Genomic DNA, 23,112 nt, shown 5'->3' on the forward strand with positions numbered 1-23,112 from the left:
GGGGCGGTGGCGAGGGGGTGGGCTGTAAACAGAAGCACTGTACGGATTGGCCGGGTGGGGCGCTACTTTTGAAATACGGATGTGGGATGTTTTTTTTAGCAGTGCGTCGTCATATGTTCTACGTTTTTATATTAAGCATTTGATTATGTTGCGTTTTACTGTTTTAAGTGAACATTAAACACTTAATGATAAACGAAAAGTTTAAGCAATACACGCAGTTGTGTAATCTAATGTTTTTCGTGATAAATGGATTATCAGACGTCGGTTTATTGGTTAATGGTTGATGTCTGTTTGTCTGGGGGTTTTTTTTAATTGCAGAGAACAGAAACATACATAAGAATAATCTTACAACACATAATATCAACCACAAAAAAATGAAAATGAGTCACAAAAAAAAGATAAGACGGCAATTATCTAAACATAATTACAAGAAGAGATCAAAGGCAGAGCAAATCCTAACAGTCCTTATAGCTTTCTTATTAGAACATACTGAAATTACATTCAAATAATTTTCCATTTCTTTTAAGAAGACAGGTTTACAGTTAGAAAATTTGCATTTGTGGATGTGAAATTTACTTAGGAAATTTTTTTTTAATAACAAACAGATATTTTCATTTGTGGGGTCGGAGTCATAATATCCAAACATAATGTTTTTCATATGTACTGAGAAACCTGGCACAATCTTACACTTGACAAACACACCAATATCAACCCAAAACTTCTGAGAATGGTGACATGCCCAAAATAAGTGTACCAGTTTTTTCAAAGTTCGAACAAAAAGAGCATGTTAGCTCAATGTCAGATTTAAATCTTTGAATAAACTTCTTTACGGGGCAGAACCTGTGTATGAGCTTAAAAGAAATTTCTTTCACTTTATTTGTGAGAAAGAATTTTTGCTGTAGAGACCAGATTTTTTTCCAATTAAGGTTAACAAATAAATTATTCCAAAAGGAAATCACAGGTGGAACAGAAATCAGATTCTTAAGAAATAAAGATCGTATTTTATCATTTTTGGCTTTCAACTCAGAGAAACAAATTTGACCAACAGGAATCTCACAAGGTTTAGGAAAGGATGCAGTAGACACTGGGGAGTAATTACAGTTTTTAAAAAGCATACATAAACCTGAGGGGATACCTCCCAACACTTTAGCAAATTCTTTTGGGGTTATTGGCATTTGGAAAGAAATTCTGAGTACTTGAACAAAAGACCTTGCTCGTTAAACAACTGCTCCACCAAAAATAAGCCATTACTGAACCAACTATCATAAAACAGAGACTTATTCTTAAATAAAATGTTATTATTGTTTCAAATAAAACATATTTGCTGTGAAAAGTTATGCTTATAAATTAGTGCCCATGCTAAGAGAACCTGTCGATGAAAGTTGGAAATTTTGATAGGGAGTTTGGAAATATCATAATTACACATTAAGAGAAAGTGAATGCCACCAAGTTGCGAAAAAACAAGTTGAGGAAAAACATTCCAAATAGAAGATGGTTTGGTAGATATTGGTTCAGCCAATTCAATTTAAATGTATTGTTGAGGGAATCAAAATCAATAAAATTCAAACCACCATTATTATATGTATTTAATATGACTGATTTTCACAAATAATGAGATTTATTTTTCCATAGGAATTTTATTAAGACCTCATTAATTAATTTAGACGTGGGCTTATCCACAAAAAGAGACTGAGCTGCATAGGCCAAGCGAGACAGACCCTCAGCCTTAGTGAGCAGTGTTCTGCCTTTTAGAGACAGATCCCTTTGGAACCAGCAATTGCATATTTTTGTGTTTTGGTAATAATAGGTTTGATGTTTGTCTGGGTTTGTGCATGCACATAAATTACGTGACGTAACTATGAAAACTTAAATATGTATTTATTTCACGTTTCATTTTTTTAAAATTCAGAACTAAATGTCAATAAAACAACAGCCACGTTTTAGTGTTCATCATTTAATATAGTTCCTTTACAGTTGATGTCAGCAATAATCCTCGTCAGACAATATACATATTTAGAGAAATAAAAAGTAACTCACATCTTTAATGCTGCACAATCCGTAGATAATAATGAAAATATATTTAAATCTGTTCTGCAGTTTGTAATCCTAAACCACAGTCTTGAGTTTTAAATAATATCTATCTCACTCTTGCTCCCCATACTAAATTGAGGCACTTATACACTGAAGAGGCGTTCTTTGTCATGTAAATCTGGAAAAAAGCTAAAAATTGTGTTATGTAAAAATGAACCAACTCTGGTTCCAACCCAGAACCTTACTGTCTAGCAGCACTGTGGAAATGCTCTGAGTTAAGCATGGCAAAATATCACGAGCATGGAGAATTTGTCTGAAACTACTGAAAAAAAGGCAAAACTTCATAATCGTACATCTTTCATTCCTAATAATGGTGACATTTTTCAGAAATAATAAAAAAAAGAAAAAGTCACCACTTTTACAGCAGAGATTACCAGTGGCTTAGATCAAAGGAACTGCATTGTGATTCAAAACAGATGCTTTTGCTATTGAGTACTTTAACATTTAAACTTAAACACAAAACATTTACACTTCCAATGGAATATAGATATATAATTTGCACCAATAAAGCATGACATGGAATGATGGCACTGTTACACTTTAAATGGCAACAAGGTCCCTATGATATGTTGGGATTAAGGAAATGCTTTCCAAAATCTCCATCCTATGTTCTGAGGTGTGACCCCCCAACTACCAACATACATTCTCCAAACAATATGTACACACTCATAAGCACTCTTTACAAAGTGATCAATCAGGTTCTGTCTGCTTGTGTCAATAAAGTGAAAATATCACTTTAATTTTCCATCTCTGTCAATACGGACACCATTTGTATTGCTGATCAGGACCAAACTTTCATGAAGGCAACACCATTGGGCCAAATAATAAGGCAGCAAAACATTCTTTACAAACCCATTCCCACCCCACACTCACTGCACTCTTAGAAAAAAGGGTTCTTTGGGGTTCTATATTGAACCTTTTCTTTTAAGAGTGTATGCATCTTACTATATCACTTTACAGTAGTTCATCTTAGGTCGTCCTAAAAATAATAACAAACGTGCCATACAAATCCTCTTGTTTACTGATTGTATCCGTCCATGTCTTGACACTGGTGACACTCTCCTTGAGAGTGTGATCACTGATTTGTCATCTATAACTGCACTTGTACAGTAAATATTTGTACTCTTGATAGTTTTTAAGTGTGCATTAAATAGTTTGTAATTGGCATGGTCATGACAGTGAGTATACTGAGACGCAAGAGTCTCGCTGTTGATTGTGTTAGAAAGCTGTACTGGCCATACTGCCAGGTGTAAAAAGGCGGGACATTCCATCTTGGGACGACTCAATGTGTCGATGGGCAATTTTCCCCTCATCACCTGTGAATACAATGAATAAATCAGAAATTACATATAATGTCCCTTGAAACCTTTTGTTTAAAACATGGAAACGTTTTCCATCATTAATCAGTTGTTTATAAATACTTTAAGATAAAAATAATCATTCAGACTAATTTGTAAATGAAAGTTTAGCTTCCAAATTAGATATACATGTGGCCTATACGTACCATCCGATATCTATTACATTTCTAATACATCTAATAAAAGTATTTTAACAAAAGCAATTCTAACTTTTCCAGGACAGGATTTGTATTATTTTATCAGAATTAAACAAATGAATGAAAACTATTTTAGGAGTTCCCACATGAATGGGACCTCTGTAAAATACTTCTTGCATAAGTTTTTTTACATTACATAATTGCATAAAGTTTTTACATTCCTCATCTTTCCTAGTTTTCCTGTTGTTTATTCCATTGCTTACCTAGCACAAGCAGAGCTTGCTTGGCAGCATCTCTCACATCCTCCTTATCTGTCCTGCACAGATACACCAGCTGCTCAATGCTCTCTTTGGCCTATGATGTACAAACACAGACAGCAGGACATTTTACTCTGAGGTGTAATGCTGTATTTATCTGATTCTCACTCAGATTACAGAAGTATATTTTAGCAACACCAGCAGCCTTTGATGTCGTTGAAACATATATCTAAAAACTCATCTGACATGGGCAATGATGCGTCATGGAGCAGAGGATGGGGCTAATCGAATGGATGTTGGGGAGGGATGTTTAGAAATTATGCAGGAACTGACCTTCAGACATGCAAGTGCTTTACATCCACACAGTCGCGTCTCTGCGCTCTCATCTTCCAAGAGCTCTAAACAGCTCACCAGCGCCTGGTACAGAAGAGTAAAAGAGATTGAGTGGATTACATCAAGATCCTTTGTGCATAACAAAGCATGCAAAGAAAGATCACAGTCAGGCAACCTTGCTTCTTACCCTCTCCCTGTGACGGGTTTGGTCAGCTAGACTCCGCAGCAAGGAGCTGGCTGCACTGCACACCTTTCCCCTCGGGTCTCTCAGCAGCAGACTGACTGCTCGCAGGCCCTCCCTCTTCAGACTGCATTCTGGAGGCTTCTTCAAGGACTTCACCAGAACATCCTGATCTCCAAACTGCAGGCATTGAACAAGCCACACTGGAAGAAAGAAAAGTTTGGTTAACACGCATGAAACCGATACACTGGAGTGAGTATGTGAAATGGGGGAGGAGTGGAAAAATATAGCAAGAAACCACAACGAGAGAGGGGTGAGGCGGGGTGATAATAGGGGCGTTAGGGTGGGAGGGGTCGATACCGCTCCATGTGTTGCACAATCACTCTTGCTAATGAGTGCTTGTGTTTCATAAGAGAGGATTTAATGGTGTAGTTGATTAATGGTGAAAATTGTAAAACAATTCTCGTTTTACTCTCTCCCAATCTCCATAATACATGAAATGCACGTGACATAAAGCTGTGACTGAGTGTGAACGCCTCTTTACGTAAAACTCAAACGTACCTTCTTCAGCAAGCTCCGGAATGTGTGTGTCCAGGTCATTCACTCCCTCCGCTTCCAGGTAGCTCCAGAACTGAAAGAGTGTGATGGTCTCTCTGGCCACACCTCCTCCACGCTTGGGCAACTTCCTCTCTAGGATTCGCTCCACCAGACGTAGAAATACTAACACACACAAAGTTCACTGTCATCACCTAGTAGTTTTAGAGATTTTGGTCCAAGTTAAAACTGAGAATTTGCGCTCAGGCAGCCAGATCTTTGACTACATGTCATAAGGTCTGGTCTTGCTTTGTTTAAAGTCGGCATGAAACGGAAGTAACGATCAGATTCTTTTCCGTATCGTGACGTATTTTCGAGTGAAACGGCTTCTGAAATGAGAGAAAATGTAGGGCAGGACTTGATTTCCTACAATGAGAATTGACTGGATCGTTGGAAGATGCTAACATAATGGAGGCAGATTTGAATGCAAGTTTGCAGTAAATCGTGGAGGATTATTCCCCAACGGCACCCTGCCATGCAGAAAGCTTTGCCCTCGCGCCATTCCTCGTGACAGGAAGTGATGAGAAGTCATTTCGAGGGGGGGGGTCAAGGTTTTTCATCAAAGATTATGAGGTCACATGAATAAAAAAAACTAAGTGCACAGATAAGTAACTTACTACAATATTCTACAAAAAAATATGATTTTTCAATTTTGATTTCATACCGTCTTTAAGTAGCAGGTTAGTCAGATGCCTTGCTCTAAGATTTAATACTACTAACCTTTACGAAATAACGAATAATTCGATTTTCAAAGCATTTATTGAATCAACAGCATTTTGATTTTGGGATGTCCGGGGAGGCATATTTGTACAAGATTTGCTTATTAATGCCCCTTTACCTCATACCTCATGAACAGTTAAATGTTCTCCTGTGCAATAAAAACATGTGCAATACACAATTATATACTCATATTTATTATACATATGTTATTGATATAATATTCAGCTATCCACATTCCCCTGCATAACTTGTATATAAGTATAATTTGTATGTAGCACATCTGTACATACAATTTACTGCCTATTGTCCTTTTGTCTAATATTGTCTTTTTTGTCAAACGTGTATTGTCTCTCACATATTTATTTTTTACGTTTTATTACCTGTGCCTTGTCACTTTTTAAACCTGTAGTGTACTGGAAGCTTCTGTCACTAAGACAAATTCCTTGTGTATCAAAGCACACTTGGCAATAAAGCTCTTTCTGATTCTTAGGATACATAAAAGCGTCAAAATATGAGCCGTATGGTAAAAAAATGGACAAAACAGCTGCGCATACAAGGGAATATGGATTTTATTTCAATATACAAAAATGCAAAGAACCAAAAGCTTGCAGGAAATAAAACCTACACAGACAATAATTGTATCTGTTATTAATATTTGTTAATCCAATTGTGTAGTAACCTTTTATAGCCATTTTTAGTAAGCTTTGAGCGTGTGTTGTATGTACGTTTTTGCCAAGCCTCCTTAAATTCTTTCCAAATAAAGTTTTTTAAGTCATTAACATCATTTTATCGTTTAAGTCATTAAACATTTATCAATCTTTTAGCAAAACCTTTTTATCCAAAGCAACAACAGAAGCAATCACATCAACAAAACAAACAAACTGTGGATGGTCTGTGAGCAAGCTGTCTGAGGACTGAGCAGTCATTTTTTAAAACGATGTTACGGTTGAAAATGCAATATATATTGATATACAACCAATTTCCCCGAAATTAATTTACAGTGACAGTAACTTAACACAGGTGCACATACACGCATATATACCTGTATCTGAAAAGCCAGCTCCTCTCTCTGGCAGTTTGCTGGCGTAAGTTTTGCTGAGTGCCTGTATAAAGGTCTCTGTGGATGTGCTGTATACACTGCAGCCATCCGTGCACTGCCGCCATAGCAACACAGCCCCTTGACATTGATCTAACTGAGGAAGAACTGATCCGATAAACAAAGAGAGTATGTGTTAAATATACATAATTGTTTGAAATTCTAGATAAATAAATGAAATATATACACTTATATCACACACAAAAGATCAATAACCTCAATGTATAGAAAAAATAAGCAGAAAAGTATATAAATTAATAATAAAAAATAAAGAATGCAGACAAATTCATCCAAATCCAGCAAGACTTACTCTCCTCTGGTTGGCTGTACCCGCTTTTTGAGTCCTTAACAACCCATCGTATGAGCTCAAGGACCCGTGCTTCCCTGAGAAGATGATCAAGAGCGTACATCTCCCCACAGCGCAGAGGCCCGAACGTGCCTAACCTCTGTTCATAATAACACACAAAGCATCAATGGAAAAAGTTCAACAAAGATGAGTCATCATGTAAGAGATGAGTGGAAAAATAGGAACTAGAAACACAAAATACAACAAACAAACAGCCATGGTATTACAAAAGATGTAAACACACTATGAACATAGCTATGACTTTATAATAATCATAATCATTCAGTTCCATGGTATAAATCAAAACACCATTATTAGTATGAAATAACGGTATACCATCAAACAGCATAACTTCAGCATGGTGCTACCACATTATTGTTCGCACTCAAATGCATTAACATTTCACATGTTAACTGTAAAACTGCAAAGAAATGTAAGCACTGTGTGAATACTTTCTGTTGTTTCAGGTGTCTCAGGGACCTAAGGACACAAGAAGACTATAATAACTGACCAGCATCTGTGAGCTGCAGTTCTTCAGATGAACCAGCAGGGTGTGATCTAGAGCCGGGCAGCCTGTGCTCAGAGGAGTAGAGGGAGTGTCCCAACTTGGCGCCTCGCAGCCCTCATCCTCCCCTGCGCTCTCCACAGCTGTGGGACGCTCCTCAGCGCTGTATCCATCACAACACACAAACCCGTGTCAGATAAAAGAAGGGAAATACTGATCAATCATATGACAACACCCTCAAAAAAGAAAGAGATAGGCCTGAACAAAGATGAAGTTGGAAGATAATTTAGGCTACTCAAACTAACAGTTGACTTTCTAAGCACTAGGTGGCAGTAGTGTAACACATTATTGGACCATAAGATATGCATTTTGTTTATCTCCTGATCTGTAATGTATCACATGACAGCAGAAAGAAGAGATGCCTCTCAATTCTAACCTGTCTGTCACACTCAGTCTCTCACCATCCTCCTCTTCCTCTTCATCCAGGTCTGATGTATTAAGGAAGTCGAAGCTTCCAAGCGCTGTCTCGACTGTCAAACTGACGCTGGATGAACGACTGCGATTTTGTACCTTCATTGGACAAATGTTAAAATCAAAGCTCAATGTGTTAAATCTAGACAACTTTTAAGACATAGCATCAGGGTTCTGGATGCTGATTGGTCAATACAGCTTTTCAGCCTTGAAATGATACTCCTAGTTGCTCCACACAAGATAATACTTTGTACCCAATGTAAAATTGCTGTAATACACATGACCTTTCTCTCAAATCAAATCAAACTAAACTAAATACAATAATATAATCCTACAATTTGAGGTCTTAAAGTCCCAGTGAAATTAAAAATGACTATTCTTATTTTTTCATGAAATATTGCAGCGTTTACAGTAAATAGTTTATCAATGTGGGTCATTTTCTTTTTAAAATTCATGTACCCTCATAATCTTCAGTTAAAATCTGAAAATGCACTTCCGCCCTGAAATGACTATCCATCTCAAATGACAATAAGACAGCTTGGGCGGAGCATCAGTTAACTCCTCCCCGTCAACTGTCAGTCTGCAGCCAGTTTCATTTCAAAATCAATGCAACAGCTGTTTTTACACGTCTAATCAATTCGCATTGAAAAACATAAGCCACGCCCACTTATTTCCTCCTTTGAAATTCCTTTTTCACTCAGAATGTGTCAGAAGTAAAAACGATCGCAACTTCTGGTTCACGGGGACTTTAAACAATTTTAAAGCGACAGTTTACCCAAAAATAACAATTTATTTATCAAACCAAACTTGTATGACTAGTTATTCTTCTGCAGAACGTAAAGCAAGATATTTTGAAGAACGTTGGTAACCAAACTACATTGGCCTCCATTGATTTCCATTGTAAGGACAAAAAACTCAAAATAAATTGTTTTGTGTTTGAGTGAATTCTCTCTGTAAGGTCAGCCCTGGTAAAAAAAAATCGTTTTCCATCCCTTGTTTAGTCTATGAGTAAGCTAACGTGTACTGGAAAAACCCACCCTTTACAGACACCAGAACAAGTCTTTGAAGAATTCTATTGTTTCAAATTTAAAGAGCAAAATCTCAAACTCAGGAACGGGATCTGAAGCTTGATGGTTATCGCGGGTCATGGATATGCAGAAGAGAAACACCCAAAGACCTTTCACCCAAAACCTTTTACCAAGCTAACATCTTAGTTAGTCAAGCAGGAAAAGCTACACCCTCACTCTATGAAGCCCTGCTGCATGCTGGGAAGGACAGAGGCTAATGTCATGTTTCCTCTGTTTTTAATCACCTTGCATCTGTGAACAGCATAAAATGTTAAAATGGTGCTCAAAGATGGTAATCAACATATAAAACCTGTTACAATAAAGCAATATCGCAAATCTCAAGAGACAGCCCTGTGCATGTGCATACATTGAAATAAACCCTCAGTTATTAACATATTGTAACACTTACTGTAAGCGCCTTTTCCAATAGTTTCAGTTCTTGTTCTAGGACCTGCAGTTCTGGGAACTGGCCTCTGTAATCGTCGAGGGAGGACATAACAGCACTAAGGGCTTCCTCCAGACAGCTTTCTGACGACCGGACTTCCAAACTGTCTGTGGGTCTATTGTCTGATGAAGAAGAAGACTTCTCAACTATCAGATTGTTATTTTCTGTCTTTGCAAGGCACGGCTCATGGTTCTGTGCCAAAGAATCAGTCCTGCTAGCTTCAGTGTCCACCTGCCGTGACAAAGCACAAGGGGAAGAGTCTTTTACGCCACATGTATAAGAGACAGAGCTGGGTCTAGACCTGGGCTCTGCGTTTGATTTTTCAGATGCAGTTGAGCCACAGGTCGTGGTTTCTGCCGGAAGGTCTTGCTGCTCTTTGCCTGAGCTACTTTCTGTACAGTTCTGTAGTTCAGCGGTGCAGGATGGCTCACGAGTCTCTGGTACAACAAAACATAGTTCTGCCCTGTGTGGAACGTCCATGGCGTCGTCACTTTTTGATACCGAGGGGACTATCGAGGTCATCTCTGTGGTCTCCAAGGATTCTCCAGACAATCTGTCTATTATAACACCATCCACACTGTTCTCACTGATGTGACTGAGAGAGCGAGAATACCGGGGATGGCCATTGGGCACTTCCTGTTTCACTGGAGCAATGGTGGCAGCTATTATTGTAGCTTCTGGTTTCTTAAGATCCTCTTCATCCTCCTCCTCATCCTCCTCCTTCTGATTGGCCAGGCGGGTGGGAGTGGAGGTTGCTGATTCACGGGGGGCAAAGGAGATTTCGATGGCGGGAGGAGCGGTCTGTACCTCAGGCTGAACTAAATTTTTATGTGCATGCCGCATTCCGACGGACATCTGAGGACTGGAGGAATCGTCTGAGGATTCTGAGGAGTTTGACCATGCGGTTCCATTCTCCATCTCTTCCTGTCTCCTCAACATGTTCTGTGGGATTGAGAGGAGAAGAATGAGATTATGAGATTACAGAAATGTAGACAGTTAAGGTTCTCTCGGATGTATGTTCTCTAATGCATTGAAATAAAAAAGCAACATTTATTTAATTCATACTTTTTACAAATAATAACATTTTTTGCAGACTTCTGTCTTCCACCATTTAGGAAGACAGAAGCAGCTCCACAGGTTGCTTTATTTCATTTATTATTATGCACAAGGAAACCAGCTGAGGACAATGAAAAGCACATCATGAGTTGAAACAAAATGTGTTACAGTGAATATTTAAAGGACCAGTGTGTGTACACAATGAAGCGTTATGTTTTTATTACCTTAGAATGAGCTATTTCTATCTACATACACCGCGGGTCCACTTGTATGGAAATCGCCATGTTGTTTCTACAGTAGCCCTAAATGGACAGACTGCGTTTCGTAAATACTTTATCTCCTTTGGCAAAGAAGCGAAAATGTGACGACATCTTATTTCTGTGTCAGCAACCGTAGTGCTTCAAAAGGGACTCAAGTTGACGTCATATATATGAAGGCAAGAGGGTGAGTAAATTATGAGAAAATTTTCATTTCCATGTTAACTATTCCTTTAAAGTTCATAATTTATTACTGCACTAAAGTAGGAGAACTGTAACCAGACAGCAGATAAGTTAGGAGAAGAGGGCAGCACAGTATAATGGCAAGAGTGTGTTCTTTGTCACTCAGCATTAGCAATGTATCTTCTGACACAGAGCATCATTACAGCAGAGAGCAGACCACTGGCGTCAGGCCCAGAGAGCAACACATTCCCTCTAATTAACTTCTGCGGCAGCCGCTCTCTGCCAACGCCGGACAAATGTGACCACCCTTCAAAACAACAACACCAATCACTCAAAGTATTACTGAAGATGTCACTCATATTCAGACAATATGCACAAAAATAAAAAAGCATTTTTGCTTTCCGTCGTTCATGGCCAGCAGCGGTCACACCCTTACATCCAGCTACTTACTACTAACTAAAGCTATATGACTACAGACACGCTAGCGCTACGAGCTGCACTTACATTGCTGGAAGGCAGAGAGCACCCCAAGCGAACCGAGGTGACGTCGCTACAGGAGCAGCTCGGAGTCAGTTTCTCTGTCAGCGTGTCCCGGAACAAATCCAGTAAGGACCAGCGTTGTTTGGACATCATGCTCTGCGGAGCCGTCTGCACGTAGTTGGGGGAGTTTGCGTGTGAGAACTGACTGTCAACTAAACATGGGCTTGACTGCTGGCAGACTAATGCTACGGCTGATGTACAATGGAGGCGTTATATGTTTCCATGGCCCGGGATCAAAATACTTCTGAGAAACAATAGCTGTCAAATCTACGTGGAGCTTATTGCTCTAAATGAAATCTTATGGGTCCAGAGAACTGCGAGCTCTCCATTAGAAAAGAGAGACAAGTGGCATATTTACATTAGAGTCAGATGCACTTAACCCAAAAGCTTCGTTTGAATCAATTCAGATCACATTAAACACCGACAAATCTCAGAAGCAAAGTGCAGTTATAAAAACGGAGGTCAAGAGAGATTTAAACGGACATCTATGCATTGAAATGGAGACCGGACTTACGTAGAAGGCCTGCTCTCGTAGAGAAGGTGTGTCTGGAGGACTCTGGTTGTACGTAGAGAAGCGCTTATTGACAGTAGGAGCCTTGTTCACTGTGCTAGCCGAGGATGACTGGTCATCTTTGTCAAATGGACTACAAAGAAAAAGTGAAATGTTGCATTTAAAATACTTTCAAACTCATTTTCATATTTAAAGATGCATTTGGTGTGCGTCCCCTTAAAACAATCCCCAGGGCTATACTTACTTCCAGGAGACTTCTAGACTGAGTTTGATGGTGCCCAGGTCATTGATATCCACAGCCACTGTTTGTGGCATGGCAGCAAACAGGTCCTTAGTCTCACACGAGACACTGCCCACCACCACGTGATTGGCCAGACTCTTCAGCTCTGTCACCTTGACAACAAAATCGAAAATACTCAGTCAGTCCTCATTACCACTAATGATCGACAAAATGTCATGAGTTACTGCCAACATCAGGAATCACTTCTTACATAAATTAGCGAACGTAATGACAACATGAAATGCCGTGTGTAATGTGTTTTTTCAATAAAAGAGAATATTTGAAGCAAAAATAATGGAATAATGGAATTCTGACTGATTTGTAATAAAAAGAGAATGTAAAATGTTATTTTATTTTAGAGTGTGAATTTGTCCATTTTCTGTGGCAACGTACCCTCTACACTGTGTTAGTTTCATGTCTTTCATGGTCTTTTGTCATACAATAAAATAATTTAAGCTCAAAGAATAATGTATGTGCATTCTTGACTTGGTAATAAACAAAACTGCACCTAACCACACTAAATTTTTCACTGAATCATTTTCACAATCCTGAAGTCTTGAATCACTCTGAAGAGCTTTATTGAAGATGTGAAAAATGCAGACACTTTTTTTAATACCCTGCACTGATGCATTACAGTGAGGCTAGGACCAAGCTCTCTTAGGGACAATACTTCACACAAATATGAAAATTCTCACCCTCGAGTTGTTCCAAATCTGTATAAATGTCTTTGTTCTGATGAACACAGAGAAAGATATTTGGAAGAATGCTTGCAACCAAACAGTTCTTGGCCAACCATTGACTACCATAGTAGAAAAAATGACAATGGTAGTCAATGGTGGCCAAGAACTGTTTAGCATTCTTCCAAATATCTTTCACTGGGTTCTTCAGAGCAAAGACATTTATACAGCTTTGGAACAACATGAGGAAACGAATACAGAATTTTTCTGGGGGGGGGTGAACTGCTCCCTTAAACATCCTGTTCCACTCTAGTTTGAGTCAAAGCGAACAGACCTATCTCTCAGACTCATCCAATATAGTTTTGACCAACATTTTCCTCATTCCTCCCCTGGAGTGTCTCTCTCTTTCTGTTAATCTCTCTGTTCTGTAAGCCTGCCCCCACTCTCTCTCCTGCAGTCTTCGCTACACTATACTCCCTTCCTCTCCCTTGCAGCTGTATGTCAGAACCGACAGGATAGAAAAACAAGTCAAAGTCCAGCTGCTCGTCTTCACTGCTGTTATGTGCATTAATATCTCACATGGACGTGACTGACAGAATGGAGACAGAGAGTGATTGCCTGTGTGTGAGAAAGAAGGAAGACATTAAATGTGACTGTATATTTATACAAGAACAACCTTTATAGACAGGAACTCTGTGATGAGGGGGAGGAAGACCATCTCCTCACTGTCCCACACTTGCTTGCCATTGATCTCAATCCGACCCCGCAGTTTCCACCGCTGGCGGCCATACTTCATAAAGATCTGTGGAGGAACGAGACCGTGAGCATGTTTACATTCAAGCCTAACTCAATAGCAATATCTAAAGCACTAAATCAAATTGATAAAACATCACAAGTCAAGCTCTGAAACAACATTAAACTGACTATTAGTTTATTGAGATGGAGAGGAGTAAGAAAAACATGGCTTTGTGTGTTTTTGAACAGCAAAGTTAAAGAACAAAGAATAACAGATGGGCCGAAATAAAAAATAAATCTCTTCCGCCCACTCTCTCATTTATATTAAGATTTTCGAGTCATTTTGCTGCTTTTTTTCTTTCACCCTTTCCCTTCTGTCTCATCCCTGTGGGCTCTTGCTGAGCAGACTGTACTGACTCACTGCATTGTCAGTCACTCCGAAGCTCTTGCATGTTAAACAGGTGGAGGCGGGGCTGACACATTAGTACTCGCCCCTCTTTAATTGTCCTTCGCCTCCTCAAATCTGTTCTTTACTGCACAGAGCAGGTGTGGAGAGCAGTGCTAATGTGGTTGGGTCATTTAGCAAACACTTTTATGCAGACACTTTAATCCAAAACTTGGTAATAGATCATGGATCACTACTAATGGGATCTGAACCACTATATTAAACCAACACTATGTCACTGTCCTTCAGAAACTTCGGATGTCCAAAAACGATGTTTTTTAGGAAATGGCAAAAAAAAACTATTTTTTAAATGATTAAATACTGTGTTGTCAAAGTTGACTTTTTAATTCTTTTTTTTGGTTAAATATGTGCAAAACCCAGTGACTAACAAAGGGTGACTAATAATAATAATTTATGGCAAAAAATAGAAATCACAAAATATGGAGATACAAGGTTTCAGAAGGACAGCAGCAAAATGCAGCATAATGTGAAAAAAAAGATTATTTAATGAGCAAAAAAGGGACAGGAATTTGATTTTAACCATCAGGAATTGACTGGATCATCAAATTAGGAATAGTGATGATAAATGAACACAGCACAAACATCTCACCTCATACTGATCTCCTGCACAAAGCCGGGCAAAACCCGCCAACCCTGAAACAAAGACAAAAGTTAGCTTTTAAAGTCCCCCATGAAATCAAAATTACAGTTTTTTTGGCTTTTGATAATAATATTCTAGCCTTACAGATATCTAGAAACAATGGGCTCTATGCACGAGTGACTTCCGCGTTTAACACAAGAACCCTCGGAAGTTTCCGGTAGGGATAACTTAAAGCAGAGAGAAATGGGAAACTGAGAAAATAGTTAAGTTTAGCAGATGCTATATAGAAGTGCTGTTCTACCGTATTTTAAATGATACATTCATAAGTTTACATGTCGTTATACCATTCAAATACGGTAAAACGCCACTTCTATATACCTCTGCGGTGTGCCGCAATGTACAGCATCTGCTAATGTAACTATTTTCTCAGTTTCCCATTTCTCTCTGATTTAAGTCTCCCCAACCAGAAACTGATGTGGGTTCTTCCCATGAAACGCGGAAGTAACGCGTGCGTATAGCCCATTTCGCTCCAAAGCATTTACAACTCCAGGCTTTGAGGTGAACAAAACGCTACTGACTATTTTAAAGTAGGTGGAGCCACTTAATATGTCTGCCCTAACGTCCTGTTTCAGTGGCAATTACACATTGTAAAAGTTGTGCATTTCAAGACACTTCGGTGGGTCTTTTTGCCTCACAAATTAAAGCAGATTGGGAATATATAGTCAAAATTAGCAATGAAGGTAGGGAGTTGGTACGACACCAGCCCCCTGGAGTACACCATTATGAATCTGGTTGATAAAGACGGCCCAGATGCCCAAGAAAGAATTAAAGGCCAGTTCTGTCTTACCCTTCATTTTGACATGAAACTCCCCCAGCTGGTTCTCCAACTCACTCTCCAACATGCACATATTCTGAAGAGCGATAGATAGAGATACAGTGAGTAAATACACAAAGGAAAATACAGTAATGTGGCAGGAGTGAATTCATGGAGACTTCTCTTCAACAAATGTGAGTCTTGCTGTGACCATTAGGTTAATGAAAAGCACTTGACTGGGAAAAGCCATCCTATCTTAATCAAATTGCCTGCCTGCATTATTTCCAAAAGCATATCAAATGAGTCCAGTCGGGCTCTGTATCCATCTGTCTGGATACAAAAATCATGTGACCTAAACAATAATCAGCCCTCAGACTCCTGACAATATCATACAATCATTAACCTCTTTAACTCCACCTCCCATCTTATTGTCTTTACTGTCACAGTAACCATATTTCTCCTTCCTCCTGTTCTCTCACGTCCAGCCCTCTTACCTCGGTGTACTCTTTAAAGCTCTTGTTAGCTTCAGACAGACTCTCTCGAGCCTCTCTGCTGCCTGGAGAGGCCGTGTAAGCTTTCACCATCTTATTGGCTCCGTCTCGGAGTCTGCGTTGCATACAGTAGGCCTCATACAGCTCATCGATCTGCACACACACATAACACCAGAATGTTTATTAAAATCAATGAGCTATATTACCCATGTGTAATATTGATGTGTGTTGATAAGGAATGTTGTGCATAGCATTCGGTATTTTAATGATTTAATGAACTAGCCACACTTCACTAAACATCCAGATGGTGACATTGACCTGTTAAATCAACTCCATACACAGACACACAAACCACAACTTCTTGTTGTTAGTCGTTTATTGTCCAAGTACTTCCTGCTGGGCCTCATTGTATCCAATATAAGTCATTTAGATTTTATTGATCTATCCGCAGCACCTTGAGCAGGTCTGCAGATCTGTAAGTCGGTAATGAGACAGGAAACGGTTAAATCCTCTCATAATGCAACCATCTACTGCCAGACTGCTGTCTAGCTTGGATAAATATAAATGTTTAGGCAGATGTTCGGAGTATAACACATTGCAAAAGTTGTTTAGACAAACTGTTATTCAAAACTTAGTCACAGCACGAGTTCTGTTTTTCAGATTTCAGAGATCCATTGCAAACAAGCATGAATGAATACAAACTGTATAAAAGCCCCATTCACTGAAGCAATGTTTAGCAGAAGAGGATTTATGAAATTGCAGCCTCACATTATCAATGTGATATACAGCGGACAATATCAGCAAGAATGCCAATTTTTAAAGGTTAACTTTAAGAAAAGCTTCTCTCTGTATGTGTGTCCATACATATTCCAAATGGTCAAAGAATTTACTGACAAAACCTTATTTTGGGGATAAACTTAAGTCAAATGTGAATACGATTTACAGATGATTTAGAAAAGTATTTCCCACAGACGTGGGAAATACTTAAGTATTATTACATTTTCAAATATCTGTATTTTATTAGTGTTATTACTTTGGAAAAATATTACTTCATTACATTATAAAGCATACATCACACCTTGTACTCCACTACATTTGATAAATTCACATTTACATTTATGCATTTGGCAGACGCTTAAAAGCGACTTACATTGCATTATCCTATACATTTGTTTCTAAGTATGTGCAATCCCCTGGGATCGAACCCATGACCTTGGCGTTGTTAGCGCCATGCTCTTACCACTGAGCCACAGGAAAGATAAATTTAAAAAAAAATTTGAGAGTAGATTTTTAATGTACTTAAGTACTAAAAGTAAAAAATTCAAAAATAAATGTATTTATGAAATGTAGTCAAGTAAAAAGTATAATATTCGTATACAAAGTACAGATACTTGAAAAAAATGTTTTTATGTTGCGTAAAATTACTGAGGTATTCCCCACCTTTGAATTTGAATTGAATTAGCTTTACTTTAAAAAAATCTCTTTTGGACATTACTATTTGGACATCTAGATAAGTGAGTCTATGTCGGGTTTCGGGAGGATGACTGAAGAATTATACCAGCAGTACACATACACACAATCACAATGAGATATGCACATGAACACGCACAAGATCAAGCTGAGCCAAACAGTCAGCAGCCCTTAAAAGGTTTCCTGCAATAACTGAAAGACAGAATGAAGGAAAGAAAGACACAAAGAGAGAGAGAGAAGGAAATATTCCTCTCTCTGTCCATCTGGAGGTGGTTAGGAGTTGTTCAGTAAGCATGTTCCAGCATACTGGCTGAGAGTCAGCGGGACAGTCAGAAGTTTCACAGAGTTATGACACCGCCTCAACTGCTATAAAAAACTGATAACAACAAGCCTCTCATTCACTTTTATTGTAGGCCATAACCAATATCTAAATGTCAACTTTACTATAAAGCATATAAAAGTTGAGCGTTGAAATGACATCTCAGCAAAGCTGCCTTAAGAGACAGACCCATATGAGTCATCATTTATTTTTAATATATGAAAACAGCATCAGCGCCAGCGGTCTTTATAATTTCTCCTTCTGCATATGACGGAAAGTAAAACTAGTTGGAAGCACTACAGGGTTATGTAAAAAAACAACACACATTTAAACTTGAGGGGAAACCCTTTAACATCGAGGCTGTTTGGCATTTTCTTACTTCCCCCACTCCCATAAAATCCATAACATAAATACCCAACATATCTCACCCTACAAACGTTAGCAGGCCCCCTGTTGTGTAAAACCAACCCTCATAACACATAAAATAAGGCTATGGAGGAAAAGGAGGACAGAAAAAGGTCTCTTCCTGTATTGCAGCTGGCGTGGTTTAGTTTAGGCTGTTAGTATAGACTCCAACCGGTCCAGCGAAGGGTTTAAACGCTCCCCAAACGAGTCAGGAATGCAAGAAGCCCCTGGAGCCGTCTTTTCCCTGTGACCCGTGTCCCCTGCTGTGTGTTTTTGTGTGTGTACACAGGGGAGATGTGACTTTGAGTGTGTGCTGTGTAAAGAGGTTTAGGGGTTGATGTACGTCCTACAGATGAGCATATATTATAAAAGTTAGCATTCAGAGACGTATGTGCAAAAACGCATAAACACAAGCGCACAGATGCTGTTATCAGAGCTACCGGGCCGTGCAAGAGCAGTCACTAACACAGTGACGTTTGAACAAGAACAGACCTGTTTTGTTTTTTTGACGATGGAACCAGTGCACACACAGACACGCACGACCACAAATTCACAAGAGTGTGACGTTGTGTTGTGCACACGCACAAATCGTTACATTTCTGGTTCACAGCAATTTGGGTAACACAAATAAATACATAAATATCATATGACGTAGTGTCATGTCAAAGATAAAAATAAAAAACAGTCTTATTTTTAAACAGGTCCTCGAACATCACTGTAAAATGTCCTGAATATAATGAAGTTTTTGTTTTTCTGGGGTTATACCATTTGATACAAACATCACCAACCATCAAATATTTGCATATTCACATGATTTGCATATTTCAGTTAAACAGCAGGCTTACCTTACTGAGGTGGAACTCCAGCCGTCTCATAAATCTCTCAATCACTTTTACTTGCTGTTGGAACACAAAATTACATTTATAAATATTATTTTATCACCACCAAAGACAGAATGAAACAAGAGTTGTTAATGCTCAAAATCCCAACCAAAGAAGCTTCCACTCACCTTGTCAAGTTCATACAAAAACCCCTGTGGCGAAACAAAGACGTCATTAATATTCAAACAAGGCTAAATTAAAATGCTTTGTACCATGAAAGTCCTCACACATCTAACACTACTAAAATATATTTGGGTATCACTGTTTCAAACGTCACTCACAGCAAACCCAATTCTTTCACGTTCCAACTCTTTTGTATATATTAATTTATTTACAGGGCCATTTTCAATGACGCTTGACCAGGAATGTTGTCCTGGACCATGCTGACAGAAAGGCCCACTAAGGTTCTCTAGTATATCGGCCCACCTATCAAAATGCTCGTCCCAGCCCTTGTAAATTAAAGCGATTAACTTTCCCTGTACCGCACGTGAATGTGTTTTTCTCTCATATGTTTACACTTACCAAGCGTGAGTTTCTTCTGGATTCCTTCATTTGTCTGTTCAGACTGTCCAGCTCCATCTGATGGACCTGCAGGTAGGATCTGTAAAAGCGTGGCATAAATCAGACAACAGTTTCTATATGGCTATTAGTGACTAATGAACTGTGAAGGCAAATCTATAACAGCTCTTCTGTGTGTGTAACTAAAAACAAACTGTATTATGTGTTTAAAGGAACTGTAATGTCTGTGTGCATATTTACACCGTGTGGGTGTTTATGCGAGTGTACATACTGCAGTCCTCTCTTGAGGGCCTCATATACTTCATCCAGCCTCTCGGGCTGAGGCACCTTCGGAGGAGGTGATTTAGTGGACAGCGTGAACATTCTGCTTCCTCTGGAGGGATTCTTCCTCACGCACGCCGGGGTGCTGAATACTGAGAGAGGCCTGAGACACACACGAACGCATAAAACGTTAGTATACATGACACACTTCCCCTTTCATGAATGTTAAAATACTTCATCCTAAGTGAATACACAACAAAGTATACTGGACTTAAAACACTTAACCTTTAAATATGAGACGCAATCTATAAATGCAATAAGATATTAAGACAGGCTGGGGAAACATAAACATCTAAATCAACAGTGTTTGAAAATAGCACTCATGCTGATTCATTCAATCATCCCAAGATGACAGACAGCTCAACATAACAGATATAAAAGTGAAGTCCCTTAACATTAACATTTACGCATTTGGCAGATGCTTTTATTAGTGGCTTACAATTCAATTCAAGCTATACATTTAGTTTTTGTCTTTCCAGACCCATGATCTTAGCATTGCTAGCATAAGGCATTACCAACTAAGCTACATCACAAATCAAAATCTTGTAAAGCTGAATGTACAGTAACAGTTTTAGTATGTTCTTCAATGCATGTTGTTTAAAACACCTGTGAACCTCCCTTTCGTTCAGTCTCTGGTGCTCTTAATCGGTTTTCTCAGTTGTCCTCTTAGTGCTCTTCGTTAATGTTTCATGCTGTCTGTCTCTGTTCTGTTTCAGAGAGCTTTACATGCTTTCGAATGAGTCAAATGACATGAACCAGAAGAGTCAGCATTCAAGAGCCACTCTTCCCTTTTGAAAAATGAACACGATGCCACATACTTACCTTCAAAAACAACACACACGCATACAATTACAAAAAAGGAAGTGAAAATCTAAATTTCTTTTATTAAATAGACAAAGAACAAGAAAATAATGTATCCTTAAAATCTGTGTACAAAATCTACTGGCTACAACATCCAGATTCTCCCTAAAATACACCCCCTATTTTGTTAAAACGAAGCCTTTTTGTAGTCAATAACAAATGTCCACTTTCCTGCAGCTATGAGGAAATGATTTGCTGGGTCTGCAGGACGTCCTGTCAGCTGTGACTTCCCTTTAAAGATGCGAACTGCCTTTGGCTTTATGTGTGGGGAAATATGCGCGTATGTGCATGCATTAACTCTTTGTGTGCCGTTTGTAGTTATGTTTAAGTCTATCGGTTCTGATGTACATTATTTATGCATTTGTTTCATTTGCATGCATTTGTACATGGAAATATTAATTTGTTTATGAAGGCAATTTCATGTTTGGATGCACTTTTTTCCCTAACTATTATTTAGTCTTTTTCAAACTAACAAGATAAATGTACTTTTGCATAAAATATCAAGACTTCAGAAAATATATCTTGAATAATGTTTTCGATTTTTTATTTGAAAAAAGACAAAGCTACTCATGAAGTAAAAAAATTCTACATACCTGTAAGACTTATCGTAGGAGTTGACTCCGGCGAAAGACTTGCTCCTAGTGATGGATCTGTTGAGCACCCTGCGGGTAGGGCGCACAGACAGGGACATGGTAGACACTGCTCTGGAGGGACTCCCTGCACACAAACAGACATCATGCATGATCAAAATGTGATTTCATACTATAAGATCACAACCATGTATACGTAATTTTTTTATGTTCATTTTATTTCGACAAAAATATCATTTATTCACCTCATGTCATTTTAAAACCTGTATATGACTCTTTCATCAGAAAGATATTTTGAGAAATGTCTCAGCTGTTTTGTGTCCATACAATTGAGGTCAATGGGGGTCAGTGCTGTTTGGTTAGCAACATTCTTTAAAATATCTTCTTTTGTATTCTTGAGAAGAAAGGAAAGACATACAGGTTTGACATGACATGAGGATGAGTAAAGGATGAAAGAATTTTCGTTTTTGAAAGAACTATCTATACTATGAGAGGACACAGAAAAAATAACTTTTAAATGTAAAAAAGAAGCTCATAAAGGTCCCGCAATGATCAATGTACGTGAACAACATTCAGTTCTGAGGTATACATACAGACCAACCAATACATGAGTTGTTAGCATAAATCATAACATGGATACTGTCAGGAAATATATTCCCTCAGACCTAAGGTGATAATATCTCCATATTGCCTAGCAACATGCATGCATGCAGTGGCTTCCTCACAGTCCTGGCATAGATTGAGGTTACAGTCTGAGGACACGGCAGACATGTAGAAATCGCATAAATCTAAAATAATGTGATGCAAAAGATCACACTAGACGGATGCTCATGTATAATAACATTCGAGACAACCAGAGGCCAAATGGTAAATGGTACAATTTTACAGTCACACGACTGTCCATCCTGTGTTATCATAACCAGAGAGGGAGAGAAAGATATCATGTCTTCCGGCACAGATAACAGCCTATACAAGAAGTTCCTTGTAAAAAAATCAGTGAGGTCTCCTATCACAGACCCTGTCATGACCCTATCAGACATCACAGCTACAAAAACACTCCGTGGACACCGCGTGGGAGGACAGGATAGTGAAGCTAACATAACACCACACCAATCATGCCAGGACAGAAAGCAAATGGACCAACTCAGCCCACAGCTGGGACAATGAGCCAAAATCTTGACAGAAAAGATACAGGACCAAAACAAAGTTAGACCAGAGACAATATCTAGTCTAGAATAACAAAGATGGCCGCAAACAAATGAAAGTCACGTTTAGCATTCTCAGTCTGATGAGGTCATAAGTGAACAGGAAAGTTAGCAGCAAATTCCTTAACATGAAATAAGTCCTGCAGTACGGTTGCAGTAAAAATATTCAATGCCTTAATCAAATAAAAAGCTCCGACTCGTTTTATTCATGCTATTTTTGTTCAAACAAGGTGTTATACCAATACTGTCTGCAAGTTCATTCATATTCACCATGGCTCTGTAAGAGCAGGTTGGAAACCCTTTTCCTTGTAAACTGAATTAGGGCTTGATTTAATCTTACCACAGAAACA

At 38.7% G+C, this 23,112-nt stretch overlaps 1 protein-coding gene across 3 annotated transcripts in view; it reads right to left on the reverse strand.

Annotated features, from left to right (window-relative positions):
* Positions 1–1,906: 1,906 nt before the first annotated feature.
* ripor1 (RHO family interacting cell polarization regulator 1) overlaps positions 1,907–23,112 on the reverse strand; it is a 42,588-nt gene continuing 21,382 nt past the window's right edge. For 2 of the 3 annotated variants that reach the window (XM_057347958.1, XM_057347956.1), the window contains exons 2-23: positions 21,561–21,684; positions 20,057–20,209; positions 19,789–19,867; positions 19,395–19,418; positions 19,231–19,284; positions 16,195–16,344; positions 15,734–15,797; positions 14,896–14,939; positions 13,782–13,907; positions 12,393–12,541; positions 12,152–12,281; positions 11,602–11,745; positions 9,566–10,543; positions 8,055–8,188; positions 7,625–7,781; positions 7,078–7,213; positions 6,714–6,875; positions 4,919–5,077; positions 4,364–4,560; positions 4,177–4,260; positions 3,850–3,940; positions 1,907–3,407 (exon numbers count right to left, since the gene is read on the reverse strand). In XM_057347958.1, coding sequence (XP_057203941.1) covers positions 3,310–3,407; positions 3,850–3,940; positions 4,177–4,260; positions 4,364–4,560; positions 4,919–5,077; positions 6,714–6,875; positions 7,078–7,213; positions 7,625–7,781; positions 8,055–8,188; positions 9,566–10,543; positions 11,602–11,745; positions 12,152–12,281; positions 12,393–12,541; positions 13,782–13,907; positions 14,896–14,939; positions 15,734–15,797; positions 16,195–16,344; positions 19,231–19,284; positions 19,395–19,418; positions 19,789–19,867; positions 20,057–20,209; positions 21,561–21,658 — 3,411 coding nt within the window. In that variant the 5' untranslated portion in view covers positions 21,659–21,684 and the 3' untranslated portion in view covers positions 1,907–3,309. The remainder of the gene's footprint in view (positions 3,408–3,849; positions 3,941–4,176; positions 4,261–4,363; positions 4,561–4,918; positions 5,078–6,713; positions 6,876–7,077; positions 7,214–7,624; positions 7,782–8,054; positions 8,189–9,565; positions 10,544–11,601; positions 11,746–12,151; positions 12,282–12,392; positions 12,542–13,781; positions 13,908–14,895; positions 14,940–15,733; positions 15,798–16,194; positions 16,345–19,230; positions 19,285–19,394; positions 19,419–19,788; positions 19,868–20,056; positions 20,210–21,560; positions 21,685–23,112) is intronic. The other variant, XM_057347957.1, reaches the window with a different exon arrangement.

The sequence above is a fragment of the Triplophysa rosa genome, linkage group LG12 (assembly GCF_024868665.1).
Source record: "Triplophysa rosa linkage group LG12, Trosa_1v2, whole genome shotgun sequence".
NCBI classification, from domain to species: domain Eukaryota; kingdom Metazoa; phylum Chordata; class Actinopteri; order Cypriniformes; family Nemacheilidae; genus Triplophysa; species Triplophysa rosa.